The 16,004-nt window shown below is 34.4% G+C and overlaps 1 protein-coding gene across 1 annotated transcript in view; it reads left to right on the forward strand.

Annotated features, from left to right (window-relative positions):
- The window catches only part of SYCP2 (synaptonemal complex protein 2), a 69,258-nt gene that overhangs the window by 31,699 nt on the left and 21,555 nt on the right, over positions 1 to 16,004 (forward strand). The window contains exons 18-25 of the mRNA XM_043479452.1: positions 2,291 to 2,390; positions 3,050 to 3,207; positions 4,932 to 5,001; positions 5,356 to 5,413; positions 6,554 to 6,687; positions 6,831 to 7,264; positions 15,075 to 15,202; positions 15,959 to 15,995. Of these exons, the coding sequence (XP_043335387.1) occupies positions 2,291 to 2,390; positions 3,050 to 3,207; positions 4,932 to 5,001; positions 5,356 to 5,413; positions 6,554 to 6,687; positions 6,831 to 7,264; positions 15,075 to 15,202; positions 15,959 to 15,995 (1,119 nt within the window). The remainder of the gene's footprint in view (positions 1 to 2,290; positions 2,391 to 3,049; positions 3,208 to 4,931; positions 5,002 to 5,355; positions 5,414 to 6,553; positions 6,688 to 6,830; positions 7,265 to 15,074; positions 15,203 to 15,958; positions 15,996 to 16,004) is intronic.

Below are 16,004 nucleotides of genomic sequence, written 5' to 3' on the forward strand. Positions count from 1 at the left end.
AGGACAGAGTATACTATATCCAGGTGACTTCCCTGGTGGCTCAGATGGTAAAGCGTCTGCCTACAATGCAGAAGATCTGGGTTTGATCCCTGGGTCAGGAAGATCCTCTGGAGAAGGAAATGGCAACCCACTCCAGTATTCTTGCCTGGGAAGTCCCATGGATGGAGGAGCCTGGTAGCCTACAGTCCATGGGGTCACAAAGAGTTGGACACAACTGAGTGACTTCACTTCACTTCACTATATTATATCCGTGTAAGTTTCAAATTAGAGATTAGGAAAGTACTACTTTTTGCATTTATCCTTTCTGTCCTATCTTTGCACTTGGCTTTAATATAGAATACAAATTTATAATGTAATGTTCAGTTTATTTGCATGAGGAAAAAAGCAAAATATTAGGTTCTTTTTCTTCCTCCTCCTCCATAAAGGATCTCCTCTAGGCCATATTTGATAGAACCATTTCTCAGCCCTTCCCTAAAGTCTAACCTCAAACTCTCATCTTTTGCCTCAAATTTGCATCTGCCTCCATGCTTCAGTAAGATTGCTACTAATTTTTCTGATGATGTCCTTGATTCCAGCTTCCTCTCATCCTATACCTAGAACCAAGGTGCTAGTGATTATTCTTTTATAGTATCTCTCACATGGTTTCCTCATTCTCTTCACTGTTACTCATTTTAGCGTACCTAGTAGTGTCTTTGACATTATTGGTCCATCCTGTGAGCTGCCCTGTGAGGTATACAACTGATTTTTCTCATACCAATATCCTTGTAGCATTCTTCTGCTCAGAAAGCCTTGTGATCTCTGTGTTTATCCCATTATATCTAAATTTTGACTCAGTTTGAAGACCTTCTGTAATTTAATTTTACTCTTTCAAAATACCCTCCACTTTAATATGGTCAGTTGCTTTACTCTGTCTTTTTTGTCACACTCATTCTTGCCTCTGTACCTTCATTCATGCTGTTTTTACCTAAACCTGTAAATCTTTGTTCATTTTTACTTTCTTGATGGAGCTTTTACTGATTAATTGTTTTTACTAATCTCTCATCTTGCCTATAACTCTCATAGGCTCCTCCATACATTATGTTACTACTTATCCCTTTTATCTGTGTCCTTCATTAAATTAAAAATATCATTTTGTCAACTATAGTTCCATCAGGTGATTAGACTATAAAGCCTTTTTTTAGGGTCTTTTATCTGAACCATAACTTGAGTACTTATTAAAAATGCAGATTCTTAGACTCTCCATCTTAAAACCGTTGAATCATAACACAAAGTCTGTAAAAGATCTTAAGCACACTAAAGTTTGAAAAACATTGCACTGTTGTTAAATACCCACTATGTTTTCAATAAGGATTAGCCTTATTGAAATATATAAATATATAAAATTTTATATATAAATATACTTTATATACCTTATATAAATATACTTATTTATATAAATAAGTAACTTTTGGGATCCCATTCATTATATATAACAGTAGGAACTGTATATTAAGACAAATCTGCTGGTTCAGTAGCTTATTTTCTGGTTAATCTTAAAATTCACTTTTCTCCTATCCTTCCTCACCTTTCCTCCATGCCCCATATACATACCTACTCAAAATTCCATCAGTAATTTTTCCTGTGCCTTTTTAAAAATAATTATCTTCTGCCTCTTTACAGTTTGTCATCAGTACTCCTTTGTATGACATCCTCTGGAATGCCAATCCCTTGTAGTCCCACCTCTGCTTATCTACTTCTATTGTTCTTATCAGTCATTCTAGTCTAAAGTTAGAAAATACAAACCTTTTTGGAACACTAGCTTGTGTGCCACTGAATCTCTGAATTCCTGTTTTTTTTTTTTTTTTTACTCATGTATTTTTTAGCTGCTTTTTACTCTAAAGGCAGTTTAGTCTACACAGAATTTTGAAGAATGTTTAACATTATGAAGGCTTTCACAAACAAGTTTACATAAGTATGTGTTCCAAACATTGTCCTTATAAAATAGAATAGGAAACTGTGAGCCAGTGGTTAACTAGATAAACAGAGTATCAATAAAATATTTTTAGCAAACATAAAAAGTTACTGTATTTCTAAGTCTGGATATTCTTTAAAACAATATTCTTGTTTTGACTATTAATATTAGGATAAAATCCTTCAAATCAGACTAAAATACAGAAATATTTGAATATCATATTATTTATAAAATATATCTTTTGTGTGTAGTCAAGGTAAATGTTACGAATAAAATTGTAGGATATTTAATTTCAAGAGAGACTGTGTATTTACTGTGTTTTTTTCCTCATGGTTTAAGATAATTACTCCTAGCAAAAGAAAAATGTCTGAAGCATCAATGATTGTTCCTGGTACAGATAGATACACTGTGAGAAGTCCAATACTTTTAGTCAATACATGTAAGTTTTATAATCTTAAAAGATTTCTAACAAGTATTATTTAAAGTAGGCATTTTTAAAATTTAGGAATATTCTGGACCTAATTTACCTAAAGGATAATTTTGAGATAGAAAAATTGATAGAATATGAACCACAGATGTCTTCTGTGAAAAAGTTTAGAACCAGTTTTCTTTCTATGAAATGGGACTAAAGTGTCTAACCTCATCAAATTGTTTAAAGGATTAAATAATTATTTGTTAAACAAGAAGTATTGTGCAACATTTAGACAGTGCCTAGTACATACCAGGAGCTAAATAAAAGTTCAAAAATAATGCTATATACTAGTTGCTGTAAACACAGCATTATTTAATCTTTATGACAATTTAATAGTGACCTTCTGTTCCCAAAATCTGCTTGCCTACTGGGAAATTAATGTTTCACATACTTCTCAGACTTAACAAGTACAAAATAAATTCATCTTTCCACCCTCCCTGCCAGTTTCTCTCCATTTCTTACCTTGGTAAATGGAATCCATATTGAGTTTAATCATCTAAATCAGAAACCTGGGACCCATCCTAGAAGATCCCCCTTTTTAACTTTCTTCAGCAAACAGTATCTCAGTGATAGCAACATACAGTTTTAAAATCCAACAAATATAATTCCTTTGTCCTCCATTTTAGCAACACCACGAAAAAGAAGAATTAAACCACCACTGCAAATGACAAGTTCTACAGAAAAACCTGGTGTTTCTAAAACATTGGAACAAGGAGTGGATTATGCTGTATCACTTAAATCTAGACCATCTGAAGAAGTAAAGAGAGGAGATAATACAGACAAAGTAACTTTACTTTGAAAGCATTTTTAAATATTAAGTTTTTATCACATTATTGTAGACATACTATTGAACTAACTTCTTTTGCAAGCAGGGTCTTACTTTTCTTAAGCAGTGAGTGTCTTACTTTTTTTTAAAGTATTGCTTTAAAAATTTTTTTACATATAATTTTTTGTCCTTAAAAGTAAGGTCTTATAACTCACTGTGCTAACAATAAAATTTAGAAATACTCATTCAACTCTTGATTTATATGTTCAGTAAGAGAAATTAATTTGCCATCGTTCTTGTATTCTGTTATATGTGTTCTTGGATATACATACAGGTTGCAGTAAAAGCCTAATAGAGAGGCAGATGGGCTTCCCAGGTGGCATTAATGGTAAAGAATCCGCCTGCAATGCAGGAGACTGGGTTCAATCCCTGGGTTGGGAAGATCCCCTGGAGGAGGGCATGGTAACCCACTCTAGTATCCTTCCCTGGAGAATCTCAAGGACAGAGGAGCCTAGTGGGCTACAGTCTATGGGGTCACAAACAGTTGGACATGACTAAAGTGACTTAGCACAACACAGAGGGCAGACAACTCTCTCTAATCCCAGAGCTAGAGAGGAGGATAAAGATCAGGAGATGCTCTTTTAGGAGATGGAGAGTGAGTTGATTTTTGGAGTCAGTAAAGGTTATTAGTCAGATGGATATCGAGGAACACATTCTTTCCAGGTAGTTGAAGAAGTGGGACAGAACAGGGAATGGATAAGAGAAAGTTGTATCTTGGAGAAATAGGTAATCAAGAGATACAGATAAGTTTACAGATGAACACCTCAAAGTTTTTGTTTTCTTTAAAGTGTGAGGATGTTGAGCTTCTCTTGAGGCAGAGGACTCAGGGACACATGAAGATTTGGAATAAGCACTGAGGGATAGTGGAGAGGACTAAGAATAAGTACAAGTGTTAGGCAGTGTTGAGGGCCCAGTTCATATTAAAGACTATAAATCTGACCATGGCATTAGTTCAGTAATAAGTATAATTTCCTCAAGTAAAGCTTAGCAGTCTTGGTGTTACAGTTGAAATTTTAAAAAAACGATGGTGGATATAAAAAAAATGTAATGGTTATGTGGCGGAAAGATAAGGGTGGAACACACCTGTACACTTGTACACTTTCATACTGCTCTCCCAGTGTGGAGAACCACTGGCTAGATTAGAGAAGATAGCCAGGATGAGGCAGAATATCTTAGCTAGAGGGTATATTTTTCTGATAGTGATGGCATATTTTTATTTTGTCTGAACAAATATGTGACTGGAAAGAAAGAAGCTTGCTGTCATCAAGAAGTTACCTGTGCAGTGGCCAAAGCTTTGCAAGATCATTTGACACTTCAGTTCATATGTATATTGAGAAAAGACAGAATAGATGCAGGCTATGAGATCAAGAGCAGTAGATGACATGGCATGGAGATTCCAGAAATTCTCAGAGAGAAAAATTACATTATTTTCCTAGCTATAGCTGAGATCAGAAAATTTGTAGGCTGTAATGCCTCCTTATCTGTAATAAAAGTTACTTTCTTGTGTTTTAGGATAAAGGAGTATTCTAGAATGGGCATAATTTTATGAAAGAAATAGAACTACTATCCAACTTTTAATCATAAGGCAAAATTTGAAAGTTTTAAACTTTAATACTCTTTTAAAAGTCATTTTCATATAATGCCTTAATTCAAATTTATATTAAAATTTCTCCTGTTTATAGCCTATCAAAACTGCTAAAGTTGTAGAAAAGACAGAAAATAAGGACACTGAATTCCCAAACCAAAATTTTAGTAAGTACTTTTTGGTTCAATTTTCACCATTCTTTCTTGTAATATACACACACATACACACACATATACACATATAGACACATACATATTTCTATACATTAACTTCACTGAGTTTCATTTATTTGAAAAAGATTTATAATGCATACATTCAGCTCTATGCAGAGAACTTAGAAATTATGAGTAAGTATAATACAGCCTTTGTTTCCAAGAAGTTTGGGTCTGGGAGTGGGAAGATGAGATCAATCAATCTCTCCATCCCAATATATGAACTTTGATCAAATTCTACACTAGCTTTCATTTAACCCTACCAACTGTATGAAGAAATGAGGATACCATAATTTTTGTTTTATTTAGGTGAACTCCAGGAAATTGTTCTTGATTCACAGGCAGCAGGAAGAATAGATAAACCTGTGTAAGTATGAGAATATCCATCTAGTCATTTAGCCTATAATAATGTTACTCTATCTAGATGAATGTAACAAATTTAAAACATGTAACAAATTTAAAGGACCATGGCATCTGGTCCTATCACTTCATGGGAAATAGATGGGTAAAATGTGGAAACTGTCAGATTTTGTTTTCTTGGGCTCCAAAATCAATGCAGATGGTGACTACAGCCATGAAATTAAAAGACGCTTGCTCCTTGAAAGAATAGCTATGACAGACCTAGACAGCATTTTAAAAAGCAGAGACATCACTTTGCCCACAAAGGTCCATATAGTCAAAGCTGTGGTTTTTCCAGTAGTCACATATGGATGTGAGAGTTGGACCATAAGGAAGGCTGCGCACCAAAGAGTTGATGTTTTCAAACTGTGGTGCTGGAGAATACTCTAGGGAGTCCCTTGGACAGCAAGGAGATCAAATGAGTCAATCCTAAAGAAAATCAACCCTGAGTATTCTTTGGAAGGACTGATCCTGGGAAAGATTGAGGGGAAGAGGAGAATAGGGCAACAGAGGATGAGATGGTTGAATGGTATCACTAACTCAATGGACCTGAGTTTAAACAAGCTCAGGGAGATGATGAGGGACAGAGAAACCTGGCATGCTGCAGTCCATGGGGTTGCAAAGAGTCAGACATGATTTAGAAACTGATAAACAAATTTAAAGGAAGAGGCCTTTATGTTCTTAGAATGTAGAATTGGTTATAGAATTAATCATCTTTCAAGTATTATGATAGTACAGTGGTGAATAGCTTATATGTTTTTTCTGTATCAACTGATAAAACTTTTCAAATTGAGAAACTTGAATGAAAGCTTTAAAATAACAAAGCATGAATAAGATTAAATTTAACCAAGTTTAAATACCCATGAAGATACATGTCAGATACCTGAGATGTATTTAGGTAGATCTCAAAATAGTAGCAATAATGGAATTTTTAGAATAATATTCTTTAATAAATTATATAGTAAGTTTTCATTTTCATTATGACTTATGAAAATTTTTTCATACTTTAACAAATTTCTGTCAATAAACATTGACTAAGAAAAAGTCAAGATCTTGTACCAGAGTCATAGGCTAATGTTTTATAATGAGCAAATGAATTATTTTTCAGGTTACCTGGTATTGTAGACAATACCGGTGGAGATAAAATGCACTCCAAATGGGCATGTTGGACACCTGTAACAAATATTAAGCTGTGTAATAACCAAAGAGCAAGTACTTCATCAAGAGACACATTTAATCAAGGTGAAACCTACAGTTTTTGCTGTATATTATTCAAGGAAATACTCATTTCTTGAGATGTCTTAACAAATATTTTGGTTTTAATAAATTTTATATATGATCAATTTATAAATTTAATAAGGATTAATTTCTCATTTTCCCACTAGATATTGTTATCAACCAAAAACTTAATAAACAAAAGTCATCCTCTTCAATATCTGATGATAATTCTGAGGAAACAGGAAAGGTACAGTATAGGAAGGAGATAATGCAACATAATAGAACAGATGAGGCAGAAGCAGATGACTGCATACGAAGCAGACAACAACCAGGTCACGCTACACATTTGGAGGATAAAAGTATTGAAGATACCAAGCAGAGTGATTGGTGTATTGAATCTGAAACTACTTTTAAATCAGTCCTCCTAAATAAGACAGTTGAAGAATCTGTGATCTATAAGAAGAAATATGTGTTGTCAAAAGATGTGAATACTAATACTTGTGATCAAAGCCCTTCTCAAAAAAATGCAAAGAGTCTTAGAAAATCAGGGAGAAGATTGACGTCTGAGTTTAATTCCTGGGATTTGAAACAAAAAAACACGGTGAGTTTTCAGTGCGTTTTATTTCTGCATATCCATAATATGCCTCCTTAATAACATAAAGGGAAAGAAGCTTGATTAATAGCTACAAATTTAATGTTTGTAATTCCCCTGTGCTTTTCTTAATTGAACTATAGTTGATTTGTATTACATTAGCTTCAGGTGTGTAATATAATAATTCAGTATTTTTATAGCTTATATTCCTTCTAAAATTATTACAAAACAACAGCTGTGTTTCTCTATGCTGTGTGATTTACCCTTGTTGCACATCTATTTTATACTTAGTAGTTTGCATCTCTTAATCCCATACCCCTATCTTACTCCTCTCCTCTTCCTTCTCCCCGCTCGTAGCCAAGAAAGTAATACCCTGTTCCTTAGTTCAAGCTTAGACTCTGAGAATGAGTGCTCCTGAACTCTTTTCTGACCTCTCCCCAGTCCCATAGTGATATAACTCATGTGCCCACTAGTGCGTAGCAGGCATGTAAATAGGTATAGCATGTATGAGCCCTGCAGTTCCTTGTCTCCTCTTGTTGGGTCTCCCCACTCTGTCCCCCAGATTCTTTTGAATATGGTATAGAACTGTCTATGGCTCTCTTATGTGCTTATCTTTCTTTTCAATAAATGGTTGTTTTGTGTGTTTTTTCCCCCCTGTTTTAATGTACTAAAGTGTAGAGACTATGTTCAACATTCATTTTCCTATATGGCCTAGTACAGCTTTGCACATAGTAGCATCTGAAACATTTCTTGGATTTTGCCTTTAAGTTTGACAAGGTCTTTCAAGAAAGGATGTAAATGGGGTGGAGGAAACATGTTGCTCATCCTCATTGGAGCCTCCTTTTCTTCAGATTTCATTGTCTGTAGAACATCTCCAGAACAGTTTTAGCTAGTATAACCGTATTTTGAAACTGAAAGTTTCCTTTTTGTTGCAGTTACCATAAATATTTTCTTTGGTCATTGCTACCAAGATGCAGATTAAAGAAAATTTTCTAATGAGAATACATTTCCACTGGCAATAATGCAATCCTTTTCTTCACTGTGTCTTAATAGATCCAGGATCTATAGGCCTTCATTTATCTTCCAAAGTATTACTAATACCTGGGTAGCCAGATTTCCAGAGTCAATGTAAAATGTTTATATATTGGAGCATTTTAGTGTACAAGTGAAATATTTAATAGCTAATTTTGCAGTTTTATATAATTAGATATTATTTAATTTGTCTTGACCAGACTACTATTTATTTTTGTTTTCAATGTGAAAATCACCTTTTCTATCTATTTTAGCTGCTTTCCATTTTAACCAAATCCTTTCGGTTATTTTTTTCTTATCAGTATGCTGTTTTTCTTTCTAGTCTTAGATGCTATTTAGTTTCTTCAGACCCAGTGGAAGTAAGGTTTTTGTTGTCTGAGTGTTGATCTCTCCTTCAATTTTAAACTATTGTCATTGGAATTTAGAATCACTCCACATAATTTTTCTGATCTAGTCATTTTTTCCTGGAAGCACCAAAACTTGATCACTATTTCTAAGCTGTGCTCTGATTTTTTAAAAAAATCAACTTCTTGTTTTCAGAAGTTCTTTTCACTCCTTCATAGTGCACCCTCTTTATTACTATGCTAGAGTTTCTGCCACTCTCCTCAAAGATAGTCATCTGTCTGATCCTGTCTTTCATTCACTGGATAAGCCCACAGAAATAGAACCTCTGTAAGTTCAGTAGTACAGATGTCCCACATTGACTCCAATTATGTCAAAGTTCTTAATACACTCTTTTAGGGGAGGTTTGTTTTTGCCACATTTTTATCAAGGTGAGTATACCCTGTCTTCATTCTGGTAATCTCAAGAAGAGATAGTAACTTATTATTTACTATATATAAAAACATATGAACTTAAAAAGTGATTAAAATAGTATATTTTATGTCATGCTATATTTGTTCAGTTCAGTCACTCAGTTATGTCCAACTCTTTGCAACCCCATGGATTGCAGCACGCCAGGTCTCCCTGCCCATCGCCAACTCCCGGAGTTTACTCAAACTCATGTCCATTGAGTCGGTGATGCCATCCAACCATCTCATCCTCTGTTGTCCCCTTCTCCTCCGGCCTTAAATCTTTCCCAGCATCAGGGTCTTTATAAATGAGTCAGCTCTTCGCATCAGGTGGCCAAAGTATTGGAGCTTCAGCTTCAGCATCAGTCCTTCCAATGAACACCCAGGACTGATCTCCTTTACGATGGACTAGTTGGATCTCTTTGCAGTCCAAGGGACTCTCATGAGTCTTCTCCAACACCACAGTTCAAAAGCATCAATTCTTCAGTGCTCAGCTTTCTTTATAGTCCAACTCTCACATCCATACATGACTACTGGAAAAACCATAGCTTTGACTAGGCAGACCTTTGTGGGCAAGGTAATGTCTCTGCTTTTTAATGAGCTATATAGGTTGGTCGTAACTGTTCTTCCAAGGAGCAAGCGTCTTTCAGTTTCATGTCTGCAGTCACCATCTGCAGTGATGTTGGAGCCCAAAAAAATAAAGTCGGTCACTGTTTTCACTGTTTCCCCATCTATTTGCCATGAAGTGATGGGACCAGATGCCATGATCTTAGTTTTCTGAATGTTGAGTTTTAAGTCAACTTTTTCACTCTCCTCTTTCACTTTCAACAGGCTCTTTAGTTCTTCATTTTCTGCCATCAGGGTGGTGTCATCTGCATATCTGAGGTTATTTCTCCCAGAAATTTTGATTCTGCCTTGTGCTTCATCTAACCCAGCGTTTCTCATGATGTACCCTGCATATAAGTTAAATAAGCAGGGTGACAGTATACAGCCTTGACATAATCCTTTCCTGATTTGGAACTAGTCTGTTGTTCCATGTCCAGTTCTAACTGTTGCTTCTTGACCTGCATACAGATTTCTCAGAAGGCAGGTGAGGTGGTTTGGTATTCCCATCTCTTGAAGAATTTTCCACAGTTTATTGTGATCCACAGTATCAAAGGCTTTGGCATAGTCAGTAAAGCAGAAGTAGATATTTTTCTGGAACTCTTTTGCTTTTTCGATGATCAAACAGATGTTGGCAATTTGATCTCTGGTTCCTCTGCCTTTTCTAAATCCAGCTTGAACATCTGGAAGTTCATGGTTCACATACTGTTAAAGCCTGGCTTGTAGAGTTTTGAGCATTACTTTGCTAGCGTGTGATATGAGTGCAATTGAGCAGTAGTTTGAGCATTCTTTGGCATTGCCTTTCTTTGGACTTGGATTGAAAACTGATCTTTTCCAGTCCTGTGGCCACTGCTGAGTTTTCCAAATTTGCTGGCATATTGAGTGCAGCACTTGAACAGCATCATCTTTTAGGATTTGAAATAGCTCAATTGGAATTCCATCACCTCCACTAGCTTTGTTCATAGTGATGCTTCCTAAGGCCCATTTGACTTCACATTTCAGGATGTCTGGCTCTAGGTGAGTGATCACACCTTTGTGACTATCTGGGTCGTGAAGATCTTTTTTGTACAGTTCTTCTGTGTATTTTTGCCATCTCTTCTTAATATCTTCTGCTTCTGTTGTGTCCATACCATTTCTGTCCTTTATTGAGCCCATCTTTGCATGAAATGTTCCTTTTGTACAATCTCTGATTTTCTTGAAGAGATCTCTAGTCTTTCCCATTCTGTTGTTTTCCTCTGTTTCTTTGCATTGGTCACCGAGGAAGGCTTTCATATCTCTCCTTGCTATTCTTTGGAACTCTACATTCAAATGGGTATATCTTTCCTTTTCTCCTTTGCCTTTCACTTCTCTTCTTTTCATAGCTGTTTGTAAGGCCTCCTCAGACAACCATTTTGCCTTTTTGCATTTCTTTTTCTTGGGGATGGTCTTGATCCCTGCCTCCTGTACAATGTCACGAACCTGTATCCATAGTTCTTCAGGCACTCTGTCTGTTGCATCTAATCCCTTGAATCTGTTTGTCATTTCCACTGTATAGTCATAAGGGATTTGATTTCTAGGGTTTTCCCTACTTCCTTCAATTTAAGTCTGAATTTTGCAATAAGGACTTCATGATCTGAGCCACAGTCAGCTCCCAGTCTTGTTTTGGCTGACTATATAGAGCTTCTCCATCTTTGGCTGCAAAGAATATAATCAGTATGATTTTGGTATTGACCATCTGGTGATGTCCATGTGTAGAGTCTTCTCTTGTGTTGTTGGAAGAGGGTGTTTGCTATGACCAGTGCATCCTCTTGGCAAAATATTTTACCACAATTTAAAAAACCCATATGCCTGATTCCCAGAAAAAAAGTAAAACTGAAAGCAAGAGAACTCATGTCTTTTAAGAGTCTCCTTCAGACTTTCTTTTAACCAAGTTATCTAAAATTATGCAGATAATACTTACTTTGTAGTTTTTACATTAAAAAATTAATATAATTTTTAGAGCAGTTTCAGGGATACAGCTATACAGAGAGTCCATATTACTCCATCACTCTACCCCAGTTTTTCCTTTCAGTAACAGTGTTACAGATTTGTTAGAAATGATGAGCCAATATTGATACATTACTAACTCAAGTATATAGTTTACCTTATAAGTCACTCTTTGTATCTTCCATGTGTCTTGACAGATGTATAACAACAGATATTGACCCTCAGAGTATCATGCATAATAATAGTTTCATTGCCTAAAATTCCCATGGTGCATCCCTCCCCTGTTTCTTCTTTCCCCAATCAAACCTCAGACAAAAACTGATCTTTTTACTGTCTCCATAATTTTGCCTTTTCCAGAATACCATAGAGTTGGAATCATGTAGTATGTAGTCTATATATTTATAGACTGAATCATATAGTATGAAGTCATATTGGGCTTCTTTCACTTAGCAATATGCATTGAATATTCCTCCCTGTGTTTTCATGGTTTGACAGCTTTTTTGTTGTTGTTAATGCTGAATCCTTTATATGGACATACCAAGATTTTGTTTATCTATTCATCTATTGAAGGACATCTTGGTTGTTTCCATGTTTTGACACTTAAGAATAATGCTTCTATAAACATTCATGTGCAGGTTTTGTGTGGACATAAACTTTCAACTCATTTGGGAAAATACCAAGAAGCATGATTGCTGGGTCATATGGTAAGAGTATGTTTAGTTTTATAAGAAACTGCCTATCTTCCAAAAGTGGAAGAAGTGGCTGTACGGTTTTTGCATTTCAGCAGCAACAAATCAGAGTTCCTGTTGATCTACATCCTTGCCACTGGGTATTGTCAGTGTTTTGGATTTTAGCCATTCTTATGGGTGCTTGATGATATTAGTTTTAATTTGCAATTCCCTAATGACAGGTGATGTTGAGCATCTTTTCGTATCTTTATTTACAATATTTATATCTTTGGTGAGTTGTCTTCTCAGAACTTTTGCCCAGTTATTAATTGGTTCCTAATTGTTGAGTTTTAATAGTTCTTTGTGTATTTAAGATACAAGTTCTTTATCAGATATATATTTTACAAATATTTGCTTCCAGTCTGTGGCCTGTCTTTTCATTCTCTAAACAGTGTCTTTTGCAGAGCAGAACTTTTTAATTTTAATGAAGTCCTACTTAACAGTTTTTTCTTTCATGGATTGTGCTTTTGGTTTAGCAAATAAAAAGGCATTGCAAAACCCAAGGTCACCTAGATTTTCTCCTGTGTTGTCTCCTAGGATTTTTATAGTTTGCACTTTACATTTAGGTCTATTATCCATTTTGAGTTAATTTTCATGACGGGTATAAGATCTGTGTCTAGGTTTTTTTTTTTTTTTTTTGTCATGGTGATGTTCCAGCACCATTTGTTGAAAAGGGCTAACTTTTCTCCATTGTCCTGCCTTTCTTCCTTCGTCAAAGGTCAGCTAGTTGTATTTATGTGGCCCTCTGTCTGGGCTCTCTGTTTTGTTCCATTATTGTCTTTCTCTGTTCCTTCACCAGTACCACACTGTTTTGATTATTGTATCTTTTCATTAAGTCTTAAAGTAGGGTCAGTCCTCAGACTTCTCTGTTAATATTCTGTTGGCCACTCAGGGTCTTTTGCTTCTCCATGTCAATTTTAGAATCGTTTTGTCAGTAACCACAGAATAACTTGCTAGAGCTTTGATTGAGATTACATTGAATTTATAGATCAAGCTGGAAAGAATCAACATCTTGACAACATGGAGCTGCTTATCCGTGAACATGGAATATCTCCATTTATTTATTTAAAATTTTTATTTTATTTTGGCATATAGTTGATTAATGATGTGTAGTTTCAGGTGTACAACAAAGTGATTCAGTTATATGTGTATCTGTTCTCTGTTGTTTTAGATAGTCTTTGATTTTTTCATCAGTCATGTTTGCCTTATATAGCTCTATTATATGCTTTGTTAGATTTACACTTAAATATCTCATTTTGGGGGACCTAATATAAGCAAAATGTAATTTCACATTCCATTTGTTCATAGTGGTTTATAAGAAAGTGATTTTGTATACAAACCTTGTATCTTTCAGTTGTGCTATATATATTTTTTAGCTTCAAGAATTTTTGTTGATTTTTGAGGTTTTCTACATAGACAGTGATATCATCTGTGAACAAAGACAGTTTTCTTTCTTTCTTCCCAGTATGTATGTAGTATATTTCCTTTTCTTGTCTTAGGGCATTTTGTAAGACTTCTAGAATGATGTTTAATAGGAGTGGTGACAGCAGTGATCTTTCCTTGTTTCTCATATCAGTGGGAAAATATCTAGTTTCTCTTCTTTAAGTTGTAATGTTAGCCATAATTTTTTTTAGATGTTCTTTATCAAGTTGAGGACATTCCCCTCCATTCCTAGTTTACTGAAAATTGTTACTGTGAGTGGATACTGGATTTTGTCAAATACTTTTGCACATCTATTGATATGATCATATTATGTTTCTTGCTTATCATGGCTTATATTAGTTGATTTTCAAATGTTGAATCAACATCACATACCTGAAATTAAGTCCACTTGGTTGTGGTACATAATTATTTTTCTACATTGTTGAATTCAATTTGCTAAACTTTTTGTTGAGGCTTTTTGTACCTATGTTAATAAAAGATGCTAGCCTGTAGTTTTCCTTTCTTGTAAGTTCTTTGATTTTGCTACTAGGGTATATTGGTTTCATACAGTAAGCTAGGAAGTACTCCGTCTGCTTCTATCTTCTGAAAGTTGTGAAAAATTATGATTCTTCCTTAAATGTTCAATAAAACCCAAAAGTGAACCCATTGGCCTGTTGCTTTCTATTTTGGCAGGTATTAATTATTGATTCACTTTCTTTAATAGATTAGGCCTATTCAGGTAATTTATTTCTCTCTGTGTGAGTTTTGGTAAAACTTATCTTTCAAGGAATTGGCCAGTTTTGGTTATCAAATTCACGAACATAGAGTTGTTCATAATACTTTTTTATTAGCCTTGTGATTTATTACCCATGTGATTGTCTCTCATTTCTGATATTAGTAAATTCTGTCTTTTTTCTCTTTTTTTCCCAATTTGCCAGAGGCTTATCAATTTTATTGATCATTTCAAAGAACCAACTTTTGGTTTCTTTCATTTTTTTACAACTTTCCCCCCATGGATAGAAACATTTTTTTAATTGCTACCAAGCACTCTGCACAGTTCTATATGTTAAAAGACTTTATCCTAGGTTGTTTTAGTGCCTAACAAAGCCCAAATTTATTAAATAATTTCTTTTTAAAAACAATACATTTCTGACCCCTTTTATTCCGCTTTGTAGTTATTTAATGAACCAGATTTTTCTTAAATTTTCTTTTCAGCCTTTTTTTTTTCCTTTGAAGGTTAACTGGTAGAGTTTTTAAGTAACTTATAAATTATTTCAGAGAGAAAAGTCAAAAGGGAAAGGATTTACTGATGCAGCAGAATCTTTGATAAATCAAATTAATAAGCGATACCAGCCAAAGGACAGCATACAGTCTGTAAGAAAATCAAAGGAGTCTTTGATTGACAGGTATGCTCTTAAACTTAAGAAATGAATATTTTCCTGACAGATACAACTAAATTATTTTACATAGTTTTAAGGTTAGTTTTAAACATACTTACAGATAATGTAACTTTACATTTGAAAACACAGGTACTTATTTACTTTTATAAATAGTATCTATTTAAATTATATAGAAAGGGAAGTAAAATTGGAAGTAGTCATTTAAGAATATAATATTGATGCAGCATACCATTTCAGAAATCTTTAGGATATAGACATTTTAGAAATTTTATTGAGTCTACGATGAGTAAAACTAAATATATTTAAATATATTGCTGAAGAAAATACCAAACTTAAATGAGCTAAAATGAGTTATTTTAATAGCAAATATGTATTCCTTGTTTGCAGTCTTTTTGAAAGTTTTATTTTATTATAAAATATTTCTTTATAGTCTTCCAGGTGGTTGGTTCCTGTTTAAATTAATTTTGGCTTTATATGGCATGGGAAAAATTACTCTTATGGCAGAACCATTCATTTTAAATTGCCTGACACCTCCTGCTGCATGAGTGATTCAGCTTAGATTTAGCTATTATTGTTGCTGTTAAGTATGGCTGAAGTTGCAAAGGTATAAGACTAGTACTGTCACATTTCAGTTATTTGTAGCATATTAAATATAGACTTAGTGACCCAAATATGTTTTACCTTATATAAAATGGTTTTTATGAAATACATTCTACTGACATTTTAATTGCCTTTTTAACTTTGACAAAACCTTTTTTATAGTGGTTTTTCAAACAAATTAGATCTACAGCTTGGTAAGGTAAGTTTC

This window comes from Cervus canadensis, chromosome 10 (assembly GCF_019320065.1).
Source record: "Cervus canadensis isolate Bull #8, Minnesota chromosome 10, ASM1932006v1, whole genome shotgun sequence".
In the NCBI taxonomy this organism is placed as follows: domain Eukaryota; kingdom Metazoa; phylum Chordata; class Mammalia; order Artiodactyla; family Cervidae; genus Cervus; species Cervus canadensis.